The sequence below is a fragment of the Micropterus dolomieu genome, linkage group LG03, assembly GCF_021292245.1.
Source record: "Micropterus dolomieu isolate WLL.071019.BEF.003 ecotype Adirondacks linkage group LG03, ASM2129224v1, whole genome shotgun sequence".
Lineage (NCBI taxonomy): Eukaryota > Metazoa > Chordata > Actinopteri > Centrarchiformes > Centrarchidae > Micropterus > Micropterus dolomieu.
Window position 1 is genome coordinate 21433044 of NC_060152.1, and position 23466 is coordinate 21456509.

The 23466-nt window shown below is 40.1% G+C and overlaps 1 protein-coding gene across 5 annotated transcripts in view; it reads left to right on the plus strand.

The window, feature by feature from the left end:
* cdkal1 (CDK5 regulatory subunit associated protein 1-like 1) overlaps nt 1-23466 on the plus strand; it is a 283565-nt gene that overhangs the window by 151052 nt on the left and 109047 nt on the right. For all 5 annotated transcript variants that reach the window (XM_046044868.1, XM_046044869.1, XM_046044870.1 and 2 more), the window contains one exon: nt 12542-12687. In XM_046044868.1, the coding sequence (XP_045900824.1) occupies nt 12542-12687 (146 nt within the window). The remainder of the gene's footprint in view (nt 1-12541; nt 12688-23466) is intronic.

The following is a 23466-nucleotide window of genomic DNA, read 5'->3' on the forward strand; positions in this document are numbered from 1 at the left end:
AATTCAAAGTGCTTTACATAAAACATAAAAGCAACAGGGAAATATAAAAAAGTTTAAAAGCAACATAGGGAAATAGAAAAAATACACATTAAAATATAATAAAAGTTACAGTGCAGTGTACAATCAGGGTTAAAAGAGTTAAATGGAAAATAAAAACAGGCTGAGGGGTTGCGCAAATAATTGAGTTAGTTATTTTTTAGATAGGTTGTAAGTCTATACAATTTTGTCCAGAGGCATCTTGGTCTGTGCCCGTCGATAATGCTTGGAAATCGAAAATTAACTGAGAGCTTCCAGACTAATATGCTTCTCTGGATTAGTGCTACAAGGTATACCAGGGACTGGAAAGACTTAAATGTTAAATAGATAAACAAATCAGGCATTATTGTTCATACCGAAATGCTTAAAACTAAAAAGGAACTAATGTAGGATGAAAACAAAGTCAGTCTTCCTAATGCTAGCGAAGCCAGCACCTATGAGAGGCACAAACTGAGTATTAATCCAACTGTGAGGCAATTTTAAACCTAACTTTAGTTTTATTGTTATATTATGTAATTCTGTATAATGTTATGGTTTAGCAGTATAGTGTATGGAACTACACCCGAGAGTAGAGTGTTTGGTAATGGTGACAACCAGACATGAACCTCTCATGAATAAGTTTAGTGTGTTTTGAACGGATCATGTGCATCTTCTGCTGTATGAATAGGGACATAACTTTTTTTTTTTTATAAACCTGTCCTGCCCAGCAGCCTGGTATAGAGTATGATGACCTGGATACCATATTGTGCCAGAGAGATTTTACTTTAACAAGGGAGTATTAATATACTCCTTTGTATGTTTTATTATTTATTTAATTATGTATTGATTTGTCACCGGGCCGGACAGGTGGGCAGACACGGGCACAAACAGACAGCACAGAGAAAGGACAAGACCTGTAAGAGAAGGGGGATGGAAGGTGGGGACAACAGGGAAAAGCAGTGGGAAACACCAATTGCAGAAAGCAACGAAACCTGCAATAGAACAGAGAGGGGGGCTTGGGGAGGAGAAAAACAACAACAAACAAACACAAACAAAAACAAACAATAAAAATAATAATAATAGTAAAAGACAACCAGCCGAACAGTAGCAATAAACAGCTGACATAGTAAGACAACTAAGAGCAAAATGAAAACAAGAAACAGTCCAGCACACTAAATAAGCAACACAGCACAGCCACGAGAGCTGGAATAATAACAATTAATTTAAATAAGTAACTGAAAGAAAAGCATCAGGAATAATTCTACCAGGGACAACCTAAATTTGTTTGTGTCTATGTGTGAGACTGTGTGTGTCTGTGTGCGTGTGGGTGAATGTGTGTGTGTACATGTGTGTGCGCATAAGCCTGTTAAAGAATGTAGTTGTTAGTGAGAGTGGGACGCCACGACTGTGCCACACCTACCCCAGCAACAGGCAGGCAAGAACCAAGAAACAAGACATGGGATGTAATATGGTGACTATAACCTAGAAAGCTAAAATTAAACAAAACTTTAAAAAAAAAAAAAAAAATAGCCAGTGAAGTTAACAACACATATACTTTTGGATCAAACAATCAAGGAAGATTGGGGATCATATATGAATGAAATGAGGGCAGAAATAAAAAAATAAAAAAATGGGGATGAAGGCCTGGGGATAGAGATGGGGGTAAAAAGGAGTGGGAAAGTGCTGTGGGAAGCAGCAATGGAGGTTGTAATTAACCAGGGGTTAATGGAGGTGGCTAATTGTCCCCCACATGTATAGGTAGGCTTTCTGCTTGGCTACATTACAATTAAAAAACCACCCTCCTAATGATAGGGAATAACAATTAACTTATAATTAGAAATATACTAGGACGACACATTAGCTTGATCTGTGTGTGTGTGTGTGTGTGTGTGTGTAAGAATTATTTCATATGCTACCGGCCCTTTCATTGTTAACGTCCATGCATTGAATTGAATTATATCTTTTTTTGCTTTAATTCCTCAGTCAATTAACCTACATAAGGAAAGATAAGAGTGCTCTTCTTTAACTTATCATTGTCTTTTGTTAGGGGAGAGGGTGAATGGGGGACATTTACCCTTTATCCTCTACCCTCTTTTCAGCTCTCTCCTGCCAGCACACACACACTTCTTATATTGTCAGTGATTGAGAGCCCAGCACATAAAAGAAAAACCTGCCAGAACTCTGAAAGTTCCCTTCTCACTCTTCCTTGAGTTTAAAGGGATGCTATATTAGGACACTCATCATTTTGTTTTTCTCCAGGGCCGAAGTTGATGCTAACTTTGAGGCTAACCCCCTTCACTCTTTATTCAACAATTGGCAAGCAACACTAGGAAGCTAAGTTTTAGTCTTGAGAAGATGCAGTCTTTATTCACAGGCCAATGTAACACTGCTAAACAAGGCTTAATGCTGACCCATTTATTTATGCTGCTATTGACAGGGTCACCTGTTCACACACTTGCTCCTTCTCTTCCTCCTGTACCGCACACACACTGACCGCTGCGACGGTAACAAAGCAAACCACTTGGGATCAGCCATCACAAACGCGACAACATTAGGACAACACAGTACTGAGCAATCGTTTGTGTGAAACAGCAAAGCTAATGTCTTACCTGTCGAGCAGAAACGGCGTAACCTCTGCATCAGTTTTCACTTTTATTCAGCATTGAAAGCATCATCGATGTTAACACAGGTCATATAACTTGTTTTACAACCTGTACTCGGCAGACCTTTTCCTCCTTTTCTTCACAGCACATCCCATGATGAGTCCAGCATGTTCGAATGTACCGGTGTTAATTTACAACGTTCTCTTTCCCACTGCTTCGTGCACAAATGCTACCTCCACCTGTTGCTGATTGGCTGGAGCAACGTTGTGGCTGCTTGCTCCGAGCAGCTTTGTTTGTGTTCCATTTACAGACACAAGGCTATGACGGAATACCAGATTTCTTTTTCAGAGCATACAAGAAATGGAGAGCTAGCAACCCATGAGGAAATTTATTTGCTGAAAGTGTATTGTATTAGAATCCCTTGAAGTCCTCTTGTTTCTTCCACTATTAGCTTTTTCTCCCTCTGGCCGCATTTCTCCTTCTTGTTTTTTTCTTTTCTTGTAATTCTTCATATTCTTCTTGTCCTTATTTCAATTTTTTCATCTTCCCACAACTATTATGCTCTTGTTTTTCTCGTCCTAATTACTCTTCCTTCACCTCTTCTTCTGTCTGTTTTCTCCAATTCCTCTCATGATGGCAGTAATCACAGCAAAAAGAACGGTGTGATGATGAAATCTCCAAAGTAGATCTATCCTTCATCTTAAGAAAAGGCCAAGTTCTAACCCTCTATCTCTTCTTTTGAAGAACACAGCATCATGCCGAATGGCTGTGATTAAAGCTGAAAAGGCCAAGTAACCTCTCCACTTCCACCTAAAAGATCACCCTCTTTAACACATACTTGCTCAGATCAGCACTTTTGTAATGTCTCCCTTTGACACAAAAGAACATACATTTTCTGCCTATGTGCATTCAGTTTTTTTTCTGACAAATGTAGACAGCCTCATAGCACCATTTGCTGATTGGAGCAGTTAAAGGCCCATTCACCTCTCATGGGCCACTTGTCTCTGACATTTTAGTTGATTGCATCGTGCTGTCAGTGGACATTTTTACTTGAGTAGTTGCAAGTGAAAATGTCTCCAAGCAATGCTACTTCTTTGTTTTTCACTTTACCGACATTTTTTTTCTCTTTAGACTTCATATTTTTAAACTCACAATTTTTTTTATCTGTCTATCTGTTAATCTGTCTGTGTCCGTCTATCCGTCTGTCAAGAAGTGGCTAAGCAGCTGTCGAAGGTGCACTAGGTCATTTGATCATATAACGTGTGTGTGTGTGTGTGTGTGTGTGTGTGTGTGTGTGTGTGTATGCAGATGTGCTTGTAGGAGCCTGAGGCCCCATCCACATACTGCATTTACGAATTAAAACGGAGACCTTTTGCTACGTTTGCACCTCCCGTCCACACTACAACGATGAAAATGAAGACCTAAAATGGAGAAATTTGGAAACGCTGCCGACCCCGTTTTGCGTTTCAAAACTCCGGAGGGCGTTTTAGTGAAGACGGGCCAAAACGGAGGACTTTAGAAACGATGACACAGCCGCTCACGCTCGGCTCTCTGATTGGGTCTTGCAAAGCAGAAACACGATGCTGCTGACCGGGTTTTTGACATCATATTTTTTCTGTACCGTGCAAATAACACTCATCTCCCTACACTTGTACTGTGCATGTCGCCGTTTACTTTGCAACAACTCCCAGTCTGTTTTCTGACGCCACACTCCTGTGTTACATTCAGTAACAGTCCCAGCTCGTTATTGATCGATGCAACAAAAAAAAAACTTGTCTGATGCTTAGTCTATATTTAATTATTCTTTCGCCAAATCTTCTGTAACTACGGAATAGACCATCATGCCCAGTGCACCTGAACGGGTCCTAGCTGTGCGTTTTCAGTCGTTTTAATGTAGACTGAGATTAACTCCATAACACAGCGGAAACGCTGGTGTGGACGGAGATTGTATTCGTTTTAATTCTCCGTTTGTAAACTAAAACAGAGTAGTGTGGATGGGGCCTGAGTGTGTGAATCAAACCTGTTAGCAGACTCAGTAAATGAGGTATGAAAGTAGCCTCTTCGTACGTAGCAATCAGCCAGGCTGAGATGAATGGGATTGCAGTTGTCCATTAAACATCCTCCACAGAGGTTATCTCAGTTTGACTAGATATACATCAGGTATGCCATTCACTCTGTGAAACAGTAGTGTGACACTGTTGTGTTGCAAGCAAATAGATTCTTAATATTTTGCTCAGATTTATTTACTCAAAACACATTCTAAAATAGGGTCTTCAAAATACAGAGAAACAAAAATCTGTGTGTTTCCTTGGTTCTCACTAGTTGGTTTTCATCCAAGACAATTTAAACTTAAAGTGTAATTTTGCCAAACCTTAAAATGTGAATTAGTGTTTTGGATCTCCTGTGACAGTTCTTTTGCCTCAATGTTTTAAAATGCATTCATTAAAAATGATGATCAGAAGAAAAAAAACAAAACCGGTAAAGTTCATTGTTCTCTCATGTTAGGTGTTGTTGTTGACCATGTGAAATGTTGAAACATGCATAAAAGTGAATCTTTTCTAATTGTGGGACACAGGACTGCACAACATTTGTAATTATTTTCACATTTTCTATTGCTGTTGGTTTTCAACTTTTGATTTCATATTTTCATTTAGCCATTTATTTTCCGGAGACAGTGAGAGATTTGTGACTGTTCGATGGAGCCACACTGGGCCCTAGGGAACGTTGACAAACTACCAAATATCCTCTGCATCGGCTGATATTTTTCATTGCCAGGACACAAGCATTCTCACACACACACACACACACACACACACACACAAGGGAACGTAGTAGCATGCATCTCTCACCTTCACACTCAGATGTGCACACGAGCACAGCTGTACACAGCGCACACTTAGACACACCCTCTCAGACCATTTTCATTTTAATGAAGCTTTTGGGAGCCTCTTCACATTAGAGACCTAATGTAGCATTGTGTGAGGGACCCGGCATCAAATTAATGCTCACAGTAAAGCTATTCTGGTGTACCTCTAAATCTAAATCCTGACTTGCTGCAGGGAACATGTTTTCTGAATTAATGCGGTGAATTATGAGTTCTGAAAGACATTTAAAACTGATCTTATTTGTGCTTTTTGTTGAGGCTTTAGAGCCTATTTTTTTTTTTTCGAACAAAGAAAATTATCTGCAGTTTACTGTATTTCACAGCTGCAGCAAACACATATATTCTTATAGTGGTTGTGTTCCAGCTCACAACAGTCAGTAGATACAGTGTGACATTGAAATGCTACATGTGCACTTGATTTCACTTTTACTGTGCCACACATAAGATATTATATGCATTGTGTGAGGTGCTGCAGGCTCTGTATAGCCTGAAGTGTTCGAAATGTTTAATACCATTGGGAGCTCAGTTTCTCTATCTGCTGCTGAATACTGTTCCCACTGACTGTGTGTTTGTGTGTGGTTTCCCAGTGCACACACAGGGGACCTGACCTATTATCCTGGGACCGACTTGTAGAATCATTTTCTCTACAGACTCCCCTGGGTGAACCCTGTTAATACTCTGTTATGTGTGGGTTTGTCTGTATGTCTGTGTGAATGCAGTTAGGTGCTACTTATTCTTTCTTATTCTTCTTCACTTGAACTAGACTGTTACCCTCTCTGTCTGGGAAATCCATCTGTGAGATCGATCTCTCTCTCTCTCTCTCTCTCTCTCTCTCTCTCTCTCTCTCTCTCTACACAGGAGCAATTTGGTGTTCTTTACATAATATTACATACTTCCATATATTAAATATATAATTAAAGAAAGTACAAAGCAAGTAATACATAAAATGGTAGTTAAAATGGAAGTGGTTAAAATATTAGTAATATAAAAAGATATAAAATACAAAGTAAAAACATAGTGAAAGTATCCGATACCATGTGTTTTATCTTTTGAAATAAATAGAGCCATACAGCAAAAGCCTGCTGCTTGTTAATAATAAATACATACAGTATGTAATAGGTCCGAAGAGACTTTGAATTGACCACTGACCAACTGCCACTCGCACAATGTGTAGCTTTTTCAAACGATAGGTAATGTTAGCCTTTACCGGGGCACTTACGAAACACATCCAAATAATTGCAAGTGATTTCTTATTTCTCTTCTACACGTTTCTGTTTAGATCAAAACATGTGCGAGGCCAAAATTACAGGATAAACTCAGTGAATCGCACCTGAAAATGTCTTTTGACATGTGACATTTCAGATCAAGCAGTGTAATGCCCTTTTCCTTTCCTTTGTTTCTTTTTCTTTTACATTCTTTTCAGACGTCCCTAGGTTAATAACTTGTATGCAGTCAGTAGTAACACAAATGGAGACCAAACAAATCAGCATTTTCCCCTCAATCAGTTTCTGCAACCTCTTTATGAAGAGTTGAAACGTACGTATTCCACCTATAACACAAGTCCAAGTAGGGAACGAAATTTAGAACGACAGTCAGTGAACACATGTTTTCTGCTCTAAAAACAAAACAGGAGCGGGTGTCAGTGTTGGGTTTTATTATGTTTTTTTTCTGCTATTTTGATTGATGTCCTTTCGGTTTTATCCATTGCCTTCTTGTTTAGGTTTTGATGGTTGATCTTGGTTTTCTTGTTCTCTGTTGTATTTAGTTTCATTTTTGCTGGTGTATTGTCTGTAGCTTTACTTCCTGTTTTAGTTTGTAGTCTGCTCCTAGTGTGTGTTGTCTTGTTTTACTTTCTGTGCTTGTCTCTGATTGCTTTAGTGGGTTCACCTGTGTCTAATTAGTGTCTCCCTCACCTTCAGGCCTGGACTGGTAATCTGTCATACCGGGCAAATGCCCGGTGGGCAGACACACCTTTGGGGCTGGTGTAACGTGAATTATTATTTATATAACTGTAACTGTTTTTAAAAAACGTGCCAACGATCAGCCCATAAAGCATGGACAGCGGCCCATTGGGTAATTTTCTGTACTGACATTGGGCTGGCCCAATCACATCTCTTACTAGCCCCCACCCCCTCTGCTCTCTGTTTCTTGCATTGCGGGCCAAAAGGAAAAAAAAAACATTCTTCAGACGGAGGTCGCCAAATGCGTGAACATATACGATATGTTTTCTACTGGGGCTGCAGTAGCTTCGACATCAGCTGCAGTACCCTGCGTAGAGCAGGCACAGGCACCTGAAGGAGTAAAGGAGAGCTGTGGTGGCCACTGCCAGGCAGAGGAGGAAGTTAGCAAAACAGAGGGACAAAGTGACAGGGCCGAGTGAGAGAGAGAGCAGGAGGAGAGTGGAGGTGAAGCGGTAAGCATGGAAGCATAGTAGCTCAACCTGTGGGGAGGGAGCAGGGAGGAGGGTCATTTACACTGGGGATGCTGGGGACATGTAGCCACCACTTTCTGAAAGCATTTGTTAAAAACGTTCTTAAAAATAGCTTGCACCAAGAAATGTTAACAAATAAAAATGCTATGAGAAAGGTTTATTTGCACAAGAAGCCTGCAATGTAAATATAGAAGAAACCTCTGTAGTGTTAAAAAAAAAAAAAAAAAAAAAAAGTTTTTATATTCTGAATTGTCACCTGCCACCTGTATTTTGTGCTTCCCTTTATAAAAATAAAGACACTTCCATCAAAAATTGGTGCAGAAAATGTCTCCAGAATGTAGGAAATTAAGTGTTTGATGCTAAAAATCTTCTGGCGGAGGACCCCCAGACCCTCCCGATTGAATATTTCATCTTTAAATAATTTTCTATAAAGTACGTCTATTAAAATATATACTTGTCTTGTAGTCATGGACACCAATCTTGTGCAATGTCACATCTCCGTGTTTCATCACAGCCATAATCTGACCCCCTAAAGCCTTGATTATACTCAGGAGCAGACGCGGGTGTACGCGCGGACCCTACGCGTACCCCCTCTGATGACGTTTTTTTCATCACGTGGACCCTTGTAAACTCGCGGACGCGGAAAGTATAATCGAGGCTTAAATAGAACAATGGTGTATTGGTGAGGGGCTGACTGATTTTGGTGGGCTGCCTTGGCCAAAAATACCATGATTTTTTTTTGGTCCCAGTCCAGCCCTGCTCACCTGTCTATTTAAGTGGTTGTCTTTCTTTCACTCCTTGCCAGTTCATTGTTTTCCATGTCAGAGTTCTCCAGTGCTTTTTCAGTGTTTCTTCTGTGTTTTCCCAGTGTTACCCCAGTGTTACTCGTGCCTCTTGTGTTATTGCGGATTTACTTTCAGTTGGATTTTTCATCGGTAGTGTTTTTGGACTGCTTATACCACCTCACCTGTAAGATTCACCGTGTGCAGCAATAAACCTCACTTACTCACCAGTACTTGCTCTGTGTCGGCATTTTGGGTCCAGTCCTCTCTTCTCAGCGTTCAGCTGGGTGGCTGACTTGATAGCGGGACTGGTGAAGAGGAAGGACATGAAACAGAGCAGAGAGCAACCTAATACAGAATCTTCCAAAGTAATTTAGAGCACCAAGCTCACACTGAGCACACATTTTTGTGCCGCCACCTTGCATCTGCTGTTTCTCTTTTTTCCCCCACATATGTTCTTTTCAGTCGTATTTGATTTGAGGAGGTAGATATTAGATCCTTTGAGCTAAGCCAGTTAAGATGGATCCTTTCTGGTTCATATGTTTATCTGAGCTGATCAACCAAAGATGAAAGGAGTTGTGTGTGTGTTTGTGGGAATGAGAGAGATGGGCCTGGCGGGGGGAAAGAAAGTGGCACAGGGAGCGAGAAACAACAATTATACTGGCTTTAAACACTGTCAAGACTGATAAAACACAAAACAAACAGCCCACTTGCACCAATTCTTGATTGATTTGTTTAAGCTTGTTGAATTCTGCTTTGAGTTGGATAGTTCATCCACCCAGGAGTGAAGGCATTAAAGCAGCACTTTCATTTTTGCCACCGGTCACTGCTGAGCGATATCTTCCTCATCACAGCATCATTTTCACTTCAGACTCACTAAACCGTCTGCCAGCAGCAGTGAAACACTGAAAAGGCCTCAACTCCACAGGGATTGGTAACGAGAGATTCATATCAGTGTACTGTATAATCATTGGAGGATGGTAAGCACTCTGTCAGACAGATGCACGCGCATGATACATGGCTTGTGTGAATGAAAAGTCCTCCCCTTATAGATTAATGAGCAGTACCCTGCTACTGAAACTAGCATACCATCTGTTGAGACCCTCTTCACCCTTGCAGCACATACAATCTGTGGGATCTGTTCTGGTCGGTGGGGCATTGTCATCGTCAGTGAACCTAATGACACCGGAGCAGAATATTACGATTCATAATACTATACACTGCACCAGGATATATACTGAAAGGCATGGCAGGGCAAAGCAGTCTTATTTATATAGCACATTTCATCACAGGTAACAAGTGCAGATGTATATACACATACAGTCAGACACACATATACAGTAACAAATCAAAATCCTGAGAAAATGTTCACAAGTTTCACAACTATGTCATGAGCAGGTCAGAAAGATGACTTGAGTATGGCTATATCTTAATGTACCCATTGTGACCTTCACATGACAATCATCATCAATCAGACCTTACTGGTAGCTAACAAACATGTATAAAGTAGAATTGGACGCATAGTTTCCGAACCAGGTCTGTTCTATGTTCTTCAGTACCTGAAGTGCTCACTTAAGGGCTTATACCACAAAGTACCAGAGGTAAAAAGGTTCAAACATGTTTTCACCAGTATTTTCCACAAGTATCTATATGGCCAAAAACCACACACATCATTTCAAGTGCATCTGCCTCATGTAGCACGTATTTAGTGATAGTATTCTTTTGGTTTTTATTGTCGATTGTGTGATACACTGCTGATTTGGGTTGACATCGTGTATACTTTGGACATGCTTCTTTTGTTACCTGCCTGTATTGAAGTGCTTTGGTTTTGGCTTCTACACTGAGAAAAGTAGAGCATAATTATCAGAAGAGTAACTGCAAGAACTTAGAAATAACACATGGGCACATAATCAATCTACTATTCTTTTACGTTTTGAAATCATTCAAAAACACACGCATGCATTGTTTTACGCCTCACACACACACACACACACACACACACACACACACACACACACACACACACACACAGCAAGCTGATTTCAGTCACCAATCAAGCTCCATTTTCCAACCAAATTAATTCTTTCTAATTTGGAGCTTCCAGTGGTCAACCCCCTGTGGTGCACTGCAACTGAGCTGTGTTAGTGTGTGGGGTGTGTGTGTGTGTGTGTGTGTGTGTGTGTGTGTGTGTGTGTGTGTACGCGCGCGCGCACACATGCACACATATGCCTTTGTGTCTGTGTGTTAAGTAGGGAACATTCTACAATAGATCTTAATTGAGAAGACGGACTGCAATCAGCATATTCTTGCAGGAAATCATTAAATCATTTCTTCCTCTCCTCTCTTTTTCTTTCTCCTTCTTGTGGTGATTAGCATGGTAATGATAGCATCCTGATTATGTCCATCAGAAAAATCTGACATCTGCAGTCTCTACAGTTCTTTTACAGAGGAAATGAAACCTTCCAACACCCTCGATTAATGTGGTGTACTAACATGAACACAGAATGTCAGTCTTGCTGTTCTTGGTAAAAGGGTAGGAGCTGAGACGAAAAAGATGTTTCAAAGTCCTGTGATGCTACTCAGAAATCCAGCTTTCACCACCCTTTTCAGTACCTTAAACTGAAATTATAAACATTCATTATCCGTGTATGGCGACCTTGATATCACTTTGTCCGTATTTCTCAGTATGATACAATGTACAACATTTAACAGATAACAGGAATTTAGCCTTGTGTGCTGTCAGAAACATCCCCTTGATTCGAGCTGCAGAGGGTCTTTACTTAATTAAAGTCAAGAATCTTGTAGTGTGAACAAACCCTTGTGTTAAACACATCCTTTGGGGTGTGAAAACATTTATATGTAAGTATATGGAACAAGAAATGCAGCTTTCTCTCTTCATTTCTCAGTGTGTTTGTTCTTTCACTTTGTCACTTCATCTGATAATCATTCTGAGTATGTGATGGCAGATCTTCCTTACATTAAACCTGCTTTCTGCATACTGTATTGTAGAAATCCCATGCATTATGGCCAGCACGTACTGTAACCAAAGCATTTGTTTAATTCAGTGAAAACCGAAAGGTACCTAGTGGACTTCTTGTATTTCTTTTTCTTTTTCCCCCCTCACCATTTTGATCTGAGATGTGGGCACGGATGATTCAGTAAAAGTTTTTGACATGAAGAACCCCTACTGATGCATCTTTGAGGCTTTTGACTTTGAATCTAGTGGGTACAAGATGGATTCTCTGAGCTGCTTTTCTATTATTTTCCCAGTTCAAAAAAGAGGAATAGAAAATAGGAGAGGCAGTCTATGGTAGAAGGTCTGCAGCAAAGAGAGTGCAGAAAGAGGCAAGAATGTTAATAGAACCTTAATTTATTAAAAGCTTGCAGCTATCATTCTTCAGAGCTGTCCGTGAGAGTTTTTTTCTTCTTTCTTCTTATGTTATGTATTATTTGCATTGAATAAACCTTATTGTCATATTAAAATACTTACAGAGTTTGCATTTCTGGCCTTAGATGGCTATTGGACACCACTTGTACAGAATCTCTGCCCTTTTGTCCTATGCACCATAATTTGCAAACTAATTGCTAATTAACAATTTAGTCAATCAACAGAAAACTACTATTTTAAGAGATGATTAATCATCTTAGTATTAAGAAACAATAGCAGCATCATCTGCAGCTTTACCAATGTGGGGATTTTCTCATTTCCTTTGCTCCATAATGATACATTAGATATATCAGAAATACCTATGAAAAATCTAACCCTTTATTTCATTTTTTTTCTTGTTCCCCCCTTTGTCTCTCTCTGTTCCCTGTGTTGCATTAGGAGATGGCTAAGATATTGAATCACCCACGTGTCTATGCCTTCCTTCATGTTCCTGTGCAGTCGGCCTCAGACAGCGTCCTGATGGACATGAAGAGAGAGTATTGCATCGATGACTTCAAAAAAGTGCTGGACTTCCTCAAAGAGAGGTAAGACACAATACATAGTCCTAATGGACTGTGTTAAATGTTTTTCTTCTCTTACTTCTTTGACTTACATTTAAAAATGTGTATGTGTGTATGTTTGTGTGACTACATGCACACTTTGAAATAGCAGAAACCCCCATCTCCATATGGACACACACACTCCCTTGACTCAAAATAAAAAAAAAAACTTGCTATGAACGATATTAAATTCATTAGCTAGACTTTTTTTTAAACGTTCCACTTCAGATAATATGTATTCCAGCAGAGATATTACAAAATGTAATTATTCTTGCTGTCAGGTGTACGTTATGTCACCAGGTGTGACCTTTTTAAAAAATATTACAACACGGTTTCCTTTCATCTGCAAAAGAAGGGAAAAAAAGCTTTTCAATTCCAAAAGTTTTTGAATGACGACAGTGATGTGTTCTCTTCTAAATCCATCACCTTTGCTGCAGTCCTTCTCATTCATCAGCACATACATCACTTTACAAGGTTAAACATTGTAAACACGGGACACATTCAAGGAGGACTGACAGCAGCACTGTTTCAATGTTTGAGCCTTGATTCCTGACACAATTCATGTTCAAGCTACGTTCTTCCAAACTAGACGCAATTAGCAGTGTTATTTAGAAGAAATATGCTTTGTTTGCAATGGAATAATTATGCATGTTTATGCAAGATGATAACCTGAAAAGTTAGCTATCCAATGTATGCTTTTCTCAGTTGAATTATGTTGATCTGGTTCCCATGTAAAAATCTTAGATATTAATATATGTATGTTCACATACAAGTCTTTTGATTTTGCAGATTAAAGTAATTTTGTTAACAGAGTGTGCTGTAAGCGGATGAGAGCCATGTAATGAGGCAATCAATAGATTTCATGTAACTGCCTCATGTAGGTCAACGGTCAGGCCATAGGCTTAAATATAAAATATAAATCTGGATGAACAAGACTTTTATTCAGGTCATCGTACATCTATCTACATTTTAAGCTTTCTGTTTTTAACTATATGGACAGTTCATAGAACCACTCTCCACATACAGCCTGAAGTGCTGGTGTGTGGTATTTCTGCATCAGCTACTGTGTGAGTCAGTATGTTTCTTTAGATGCGATTCTTTCTTTCTTTCTTTCTTTCTTTTTCTGACATCACCTCTCCCTTCACTCACTTCTCCCATCCATCCTTCCCCACCTCCCCTTTATTTTCCGCACTGGCACTGTGTGGAAACCCAACCAACCTGAACACAAGCTATTAGTTTCAAATCTGTCTCTGTTCTATCTTTGACTTAATGCTTTTCTCTTGTCATTTTTAAGTCCGCATTTTCTGTCAACCCCTCATTTGGGTATTAGTTTAAAAGTGTATGTAATTTTTTAAACATCAGAATGATCACCCTGCCCTCTTAACTGCTGTATTACAATCTACGCTGGCTGAGACACTATCTCAATACTTCCTTATTCAGAAACGCTTTTGTTTCCTATTCATGAAGGGTTTTTTTTTGTTGTTGTTAAGTTTGTGTTATGTTACTGATGAGTTTCACCATCTATCAAGATAAGAAACCCTTTTTCTTTTGGAAGAACAGCGGCGTCTTGCTGCTTTGTGCTTTAAACTCATTTAAGATGTGCTGATGGCACAAGGTACACAGTAGAGAGGGACAAACCTCCCAGCGGTGGTCTACCTTGTTTATGGTAGATACAATAATATCTTGAAATAAATGGGAAATGATGAATACTTTTGGAAATGTTACATATAGCTAAGAGTATTTTGCTTGGATTATATGCTTAAGAGTTAAATAATCCTATTTTTCTCTTTAGATTTAATGTACAGTGGTTTCTTGTTTCTCATTGACTTCTGGTTTTAGTATCCTGGCAGTTGTTTTTCTCTTTGTCTATCTGTCATCTTTTTACTAGTCTGTTTTTCATTTTGAGGTCTTGACTTTTCTGTGTACGTGTGTGCAAGGGTCCAAAACTTGAAATTGGAGTCTTGCCTGTCAGCACTCAAGTATATATTTTAGCATTGAAAGCTTCTGATTGGGCGCAGTGTGGGGCCATTTCTTCCACTTTAAATCTTCTCCTTTAAGTTCCCTTGGAAGGGGCCTTGAGTTGAGGAGTGATACCGCTGGGTTTGCTTTAACACTGACTCAGATGCTTATCTTTGTGTGTATGTGTTTGTGTGTGTGTGTTTACATAGCATTGCTTTTTAGGCAATTGTTTAGCCTGTAGTAGAGGTCTCTATCCCCAACTCCAGTTGTTTTTCTAGTGTTCTATGGAAATTCAAACTGTGGCACTGATCTGGCCAAAATCTTGATACACTGGTCATGGGAGACACAAAAAAACCGAGACACACTCAAGCTCACCACACACATGGTATCGCGTCATAAGATCTTGTTGATTTAAAGTGTCTGGCCACCCTTCTGTGTGTGTGTGTGTGTGGTTACTCAATTTCTGGCTTCTGTTACTTAAACACACTCTTTCAAACACACACATGGGTGATGTCAGTTGTGTGAAATCAATACCAGTACACATCTAGTGGTCTGACACATTTAGCTGCAGCAGTAATAGCTGGGGGGCAGTTCAGAGTCTGGGAGAGAGGCCAGGGCTTCGGACAAGACAAAAAACACACCCACTGTGTGTGCGTGCAAGTGTGTGTATTTATGTGAAATATGAACAAATTTAAAAAATGCAGGACTGTACAGGACAACCACTATAGGGGACGTGGCCTTGAGGCTACGTAGTGTGTCACTGGTGGTAAGGAGACCCTAGCCAGAATGACAGAGAGACAGACTGCCCAGCGGTCAGTGCTGGCAATCAGAGGTAACCAGCCTTGAGCAGCTGCTGTCAGACTCTCCGTGTCTGCCGGAGCTTTGACAGTCACTAGACGCCTTCATATCCCTTTTGTAACAATCTCTGTGTGGTTTTTCAGTTTATCTGTGGAGGAGTGTCACTACCACTGGCGCCTAATTTTACGTCTGCTGGAAAACTGTGCACTCCGGATGTCTTTTTGCAACCAGAAAATCAACAGTACCGACCCATTCTGGCCACTAGCCTAAATACTAAAACTAACTAACTAACTAATGCTGAATCAAACAACTATTTAAAAAACACAAAGTTGAACTACAAGCTAAAGCTAACCTACATCTACTAAAATTGGAAAAATCTAACAACCTAACTGTCTAACTTAACCTACTGAAGACTGTGTTGGCAGACACACAACTATAAAATGTACACTAAAATCATTACAGTGGAGTCTAACTCCTCAGTTACTATACTCAATCCACTTTTCAATCGACTCTGTGTCCACAGCCCTTAGAGTCGGGAGATGTTGGTTTTATATGAGGGAGAGGAGAGGGGGTGGTTGGTTGTGCTTGGACAAAAGTCGCCACCATATACCTCACGTGCCAATAGATCAGACAAGATTCAGTTTCAACCAATAGTGGGTAGTTGCGCAATATGTAGAATTCAAATACGTTGCACTAAAATGTAATTTGGATCTGAAACTATCAGATCACTACTAAATACCCATAAACAGTGTTTTTGTTTTGTTATTGTTTTTTTTGCTAAAATGTGGTTTGGGGGTTTAGTTACTCTTTAAAGCACCTAGTCCTAAGATATGTGTCTTGATGACAAAGAGAGATAAAGAGATTGAGGTAGGGAGAGACAAGGCATGTTAAACTTGGTATTTACAACATAATTGTTAATCAAAACTAATTGCATCCCCAACTTTTCCTGGATTGATAATGGTGTGTAGAAACTGACCCTTTTTTTAAACATATGTCCAGCCATTTGTCTTTCACTAAACTTCTGATTAATCTTTTCTTCTGCTATTCTCTCTTTTACAGAAAGCCAATAACTTTTTGTGTTTAGCCACAGGCTACATTGGCCTCTTTCTTTTGTTGTTTTTTCTTGTTCTCTTTCAAACACTTAAAAGAAGGCCCCACAGCATGCTGTCTTTGTGTGTGTTTGTGTATGTAAGAGTCATAAAGTGTTTTCACTGATTCACTCTACTTTTCACGCTGGTGCACTCATGCAATCCAGAACAACTCAAGGTGAAAGGCGAAGCCCTGTGTGTGTGTGTGTGTGTGTGTGTGTGTGTGGTCGGACTCACAGGTGACTGTTAATGTGGATTCTCACAATTAGTCTTTTGTTTAGCCACATGAAGTTCACCTCAAATAATGTGGCAGACAGCAACCTTGTCCAGGTATGTGTGAGTACAGAGCTTATCTGAGTGACACACACACAGTAGATGAATGTATTTCTCTTTACAAACAGCTTAATGCCACCAACACTGCAGAGGTCATGAGGGGTCAAACCCCCTTGGCCTTCCTTATCAGAAAAAAAACACCACACACGCATATCCAGACACACATCAGACCTCCCTCCTTGATATCCTTGACGGCTGAGGATCTTGAACTCCATTATGAACTTCAGGAACGTTACTTGAGTTATTTTTGAAAGGAAGCTGATATGACTATTTTTTGGTCACAGACTTCATGGCCACAGAATCATGAAGCAGTAAATATCACTGTCGCTAAAATAAAAGCTACAGATATTCTGGAAAGGATTACAGCACGAAAAAGCTCCATCTGTAGAACATTGCCGCAAGTATCCAGCAGGGGAAAGTAAAAAAAATAAAAATACACTGTAAGTTCTGCTAATTAAGTATATATTTGCAATTTCCCCAGAAACTAACCAAACACTGTTCTCTGGGGACAAAGGCATAAAAAAGTCAATTTTTCACACGATGACCGTGCGACAGCTTGTTCAGGCAGTCTGATTTGTTTCACACTTAAACATGTATCGAGTTTAAAGGTCTCTTGAAGGTTGAATGCCCAAATCATCTGTCACTGGAAGTTCATTCACACATATCAAATCTAATGACAAATCAGGGCTTTTCTGACCCTTATTGAAATGTGTGTAGATTAACTTGTTGAAGAAAATCAATTCTGCGTTGGTTACGATTGTGGTTATTATAAACGACAGACTCGTTTGTTCATACTGTGGATGTAGAGAAGAATGAAAACACCACTGGAGCACAAAATGCTGTTGGTTTGATGGATTAAGTTTAACTCAGGCATATTCCATGTTCGAACATTATTGACCTCTCCGAGCGTAGTTTTTAGAATACTAATCTGCTACTGTCTGTTCATTCTTTCGTTACAGGTTTTTCATTCCTCCATGCCAGGTTCATAAGTAATTTTTCCAAGTTGTTATAACTGAATTGTTTTCTGCCATGCATAATTGGCACAATCAGAATAATTATTTCATTAAATTAGTTAATTTGTCCTCGTCTGCCAACACAGACCCTCCTTTTTTACACCCTTTTCTCTCAGCTTCTATCAATTAAAATCACATAATGAAGTACAGGCTTTATATAATGATGTATGGAGAAAATCCTGTCATGGTGGATGGAATAAGGCTGTTACAGAGTGAGGGAACATGGTCAGACGGTTTTCCACTGTTGTTTCGTAGTTTGCCATAATATCTGTGCCGATTTTCCGTCAACTGCTCTTAAGGATTAAGTGTCTTTGATTCAGAGGGGCCAGAGATGAAACGCCTGCAAAAGAATGGTTATGCATCTGTGGGTTGGGGTTTGGGGGTGTGTGTGTGTGTGTGTGTGTGTGTGTGTATGTCCGTGTGTGTGCAGAGCAAAATCTGGCAGTACTAGGCTTGATGTTTCCCTCAGGATGGTAGGTTGGCTTTCCTGGAGGTTAAATAATGTTGTCAGGCCAAAACTAGAGAGCAAAGCAGCAGGTTATTGTTCAATTTATTATTGAAGTTTACTTCACATTGAGGGCATTCCCAGCTGCAACAGCTGTGGAGGTTTTACAGGTGTGGTCCCAAAGGAATGAGGATTTGGATAGGTCAACATGTGATTAATGTGTGAAACCAGTAGCTGACTGGTACAATGAACTTTGAACTACAACGTGACCTATGGGAACCCAGCACTCTCCATTCAGTCTCCATTACAGCATTTGGTTACCAATCTGCTCTGTTTTGTTCCTTGGCTTAGTTGGTTTAAGCCATTCATTTATGAAACACATTTGGATGTGTTTTCGTGGGTTGTGTTCACCTCATATTCTGCTATAAATGAAATCCCTCTGACCTTGCTATTCCTCGAAGCAATACAGCTTTCTGTCCTCTCTGTCTTCCCTTTTAAATCTCAACCTGTTCACCACTGCTCAGTGTGCAAAAACAAGTACAAAACACTTACAGCTGAACCTGATTTCATTTAATGATCTACAATTACTTGACATGTTTTATTTTATATTGTCTAAATTGTTATAAAAATACTTCATAGAAAGTGCTATCAGATGAATATTCTCTCTTTTCTCTTGCCCAGGAAGAATTTTGTTCTAAAATTATGAGTGCATACACACAAAGGGCAACAGAGACAGGCATGTCTCTGGGTGGTCTCTGGATTTTTCCCCATTTTATTGAGCTATTTTTAAAGGCACTAGCTCTGATCTATAAAGTCAAGAGAATGTTTCATCACTTCATACATTTTTCAACATGCAGCTGGTCAAAACACTGTGATTCTTCATAATATTCATACCTTATTTTCACAAAATGGCAGATTCCAATTTGGCTCTTCACCCTAACTCTTTTTTTAATTATAGGTCACCCCCAAAATGCCAAATGTATTTATGAGTCATATTGTTAATGAGATAACATAGCTGTGTCTCTGTTATGTAACATTTGGTTAGACAAATGCCAAAACCAATGTGCCCTTGGTCTAAACAAGGTCTGACAAGCACACCAAAACAGTTTCAGAATAGCATGTTTTCATCTAACATGTGCAACCAAAATTACCTTTGTCTTCTACATTCCCACACAGAGTGATTAATAATAATTATTATAGTAATGTTATTATAATAATTAGTAGTAGTAATTACTTGTCCCATTTAAATCATGGTTTTATTACTATTGTGGTTTAAGGTGTTAGACAACCACATGTCTCGTTCAGAGATGGCAGCATTGAAAGTCATAAAGATAACACACAATATTGTATTCAGACCATACTAACCCAGCTGCACATTTTTAGACTCGTACAGATAACTCTAAAGGCTTATTAAATTATTTATAATTCTCACTGCATGACTTGAAGGTTATCATTATATTTATATTACTATGAGAATCAGACACATGCCCCCTTTAACATCATTGCTTGTGAACAGCCTGTCATGTTGTCGCGAGTATGTTTTTTGTTGAGAGCTACTGAGGAAAAACAGTGTTAACGTAATTGTAACTTCACGATAACTATAACTGAATTAAAAGTTAATAGAACTAGTTTAAACAGAGACGTGGTCCTGAAAAAGTATTTTTTTTATTCTTCAATTGATATTGAGGGCACCGTTAAGTGTTTAGAAGTCTGTTAAAATATCCTATGTGTTGGCAATGAGTGACGCTGTGACTGTTGATAAAATGTGTTGATGATAAACGATTTTTGTGTGCGTGTCTCAGTCTCTCTTGAGTGTGGAGACTGTTTCTATCCAAACAAATGGCTCCAAGACAGTTGTGTTTGTGCGCTGTGTGTGTGTGTGGATATGTTAGTCATCGCTATTAGTCACAAGCAGTGACAGGGTTATATCAAACCTCCCTGGGTTAGGGCAGGACACATGGATCAGTAGCGTGACTGCACCGTGTGTCTGCAGTGTGGAGCCAGTCTCTCGCTCTGTTTGTTGTTGAAGACATACCTTCATTAGTTTATACACACGCACTCATACACTTAAAGGTTTAAGCTATCAGCCAGGGCTAATGTTTCACTGGAATAGCAGGTGGGACGGGTGGCAGCTCCCTGAAGGCGTTGGGGGGGTGGAAAACGAAAAGGAAAAAAACCAGAAAAACAGATAAGACAAGTGAGGGAAAAATAGAGAAGGTTAAAAGAGAGGCGGGAGGAGAGAGCAGTGAGTGAGACGTTTGCCGCGATAACCTGCCTCACTGGCGGCACTTTTCACCCCTCCTTTCCCTCCAGCTGATGATTCAGCACGTAAAGTAAATGAACCAGTGAGGGCTTCTGTGTGTGTTTTGACTCTCGGTCTTTGATTTAAAACCCTTATTTAACCACGCAGCTAGAATAAGAACATGTAGCCTGCTTTAGTCATCGAAGACACAGGGAATGCCTCACACACGTACACATTCGCACGTGAGTGTTCTCAATTGGAGGACCCAGGTTTTCATATGTGTATTTTCCTTGAGGGCTCAGCAGATTTGAACGCATGAGCATCTGATTATAAGCTCGTGTTTGTCCGAGTACATCACGTTTTCACCTCCACTTCTAATTGAAGGCTTTTCCTGTATGGAGAAAATGTGTTGTCTTCCATGAGCCTATGAATTAAGGAATTACTCGAAATGTCAGTAGATACTTGCTCAGCTAGCTAACAGCTAACTTGAGGGGATTGAGAAAACATCTCTGTTGAAGTACAAAATCTGCATTTTTTTACAATATAACTAACATACAGTATTTTGGTTGAACAAATTTCACCTCTTTCACTGTGTTTGTTAGCGGCAAATTTAAAATGTATTTAAAACATGAATGCTTAAAGAGAGCTATGGGCATGCATTAAGTGGACTGACAGTTGCCTCAGCCTAAGCGCAGGGTTGTGCTAAAAAAGCTGTGGTTCATACGACCTGTTGGCCGACCATATTCGGAGTCAAAAGTGTTGATTGTTGTTTCGAATGGTCACATTGGAAGACGAAGTGATGTATGTATGTGTGTATATATATATGTGTGTGTGTGTATGTGTGTGTGTATATATATATAAAATGTGTGTGAAACTGTTTACCAACTCCATCAGAAGGTATGTGCTCAGTTTAGACAGCTGAGTGGCATGCTTAATGCACAATTAAAATCTGTTGGGCTCCTTATTTTCTCCAAAAAGTGCCTTTTTTCACTTCTTTTCAGAACAGTGTTTCTACATAAATCTCACATTTGGGTAGCCCAGCCTAGCGCTGACAAGGTGTTGGGGCTCAACCGCGCGGTATGCGGTATTATCGCATTTTTCATAAATGAAGTAATTTGGTGCCATATAGCAGAATAAGAGTGTCTGTATCTGTCACTTCACTGCACAACGAGCTGCTAACAGCAGCTTTATTGTCTGAGAAAGCTAGCTGCTGGGTGCTAGTCAACTCCTTTTTGTAGTTTGACCATGTCTTTTTCAGACGTAGCTATATCATTACCGTCAGGGCATGTCTATCAAGTCAGTTTACATACTGCAGCAACGCACGCGCATGCCAGTGTGGAGCAGAATGGCTGTCCACAACTAACCACTGCGCTGTAGGAACGTTATAACTAAATTTCCACAGAAAGCAACATGAAAACCAGCTGCAGGCTTCAGACACACTACGCTCCTTAGTTAGTGAGATTCAAATGAGGCTTACTGTCCACAGTTTCTCAGGAACACAACGTTAGTCCAACATCGCCGAGCGTGCTAGCCACATTAGCCGCGCAATATGCTAACGCCAAGTTAGCTAACCTTTTAAAATAAACAGTAAAACAACACAAAACACAGCAACGCTTACAGCTTCAGAGTTTGAAGTGAGGTCACGTACAGCCCATGGCGATCCATCCTTGAACCGTTACAGAGCTTGTTACGGTTGTGGAACTTTTGAAGCACTCATTTATTAATTTTACACGCCCTGAAGTGTACAGTATGAGCATTGCGGTTGTTGCGGTGCTTGCCATCCTCGCATTCAATTTTGCGATTATCGCGACAGCCCTAGCCCAGCCCTAGCCCAGCCCCCTCCCTTACACTTACACATTCCAGAGGTCAGCACCAGTTGCAACCTAACTGAAGGATAACTCTGGTGTGAGTAGTAAGTGTAAGAAGTTATCCCTTCCTTTTATTTATGTTAAAATCACAGATGTTATGGGAATACTATTTATCGGTTTGTTTATGCTGCTTGTCTTGATTATGTGTGTTTATATAAGTGATTTAATCCAGGAAGGAGTGAAAGAGGGAGGGAGCCTTCCTGCCTACATACCTGGCTGTGTGTGTCAATAAATCTAGCGTCGTGAATTGGCTCAGTTTAAACAACAGGAAACCAGCAGAGAGCAAGTCATTAACTTCACAATAAGCTGAAACTGAAGCGTGCGTGTGTGTGTGTGCGTGCGTGTGTGGGTGTGTGCATGCACTTGAGAGAGAGAAACGGCTTGTGGATAATGAACCTTGGCAGTTCCTAACACATCGTTGTCTTATTGAAGCTTCCTTTGGATTATACGATATTTCCTTCCCACAAACCACAAACACAGACACACACACAGGATACATACAGCTCCACTATAATTACAGGAGTTAAGTTTTCCTTCATTAAGTTGTGTTAATTTATTGTTAGGCCTCACATACACAAATGCTAGTGCATGGGTTTAGTGTGTGTGTGTGTGTGTGTGTGTGTGTGTGTGTGTGTGTGTGTGTGTGTGTGCGCGCGCTTGAGAGGGAGGGAAGAAAAACACAGATGGACAGAGGATTGACACTGTGTGTGTGTCTTCAGAATATGTCAGGGCAGCAGTGAAACTCTATGCCTCCCAGTAGTCATAGAAAGCAGGTGGCAAAACAGCCCAACCCATATACACACCTTGCCAGAATAATTTAGAAATCGCAAGATGTCTGTACCCCCCCCCCCCCCCCCCCACCCACACACCCACACACCCACCCACACACCCACACACCCACACACACACACACACACACACACACACCCCCCACACCCCACACCCCACAGGTAGCTGGATTGAGAAAGAAAGTGCCGACTGCGAGATGGTCATTTTGACAGGCAAAGTAATAGCCAAT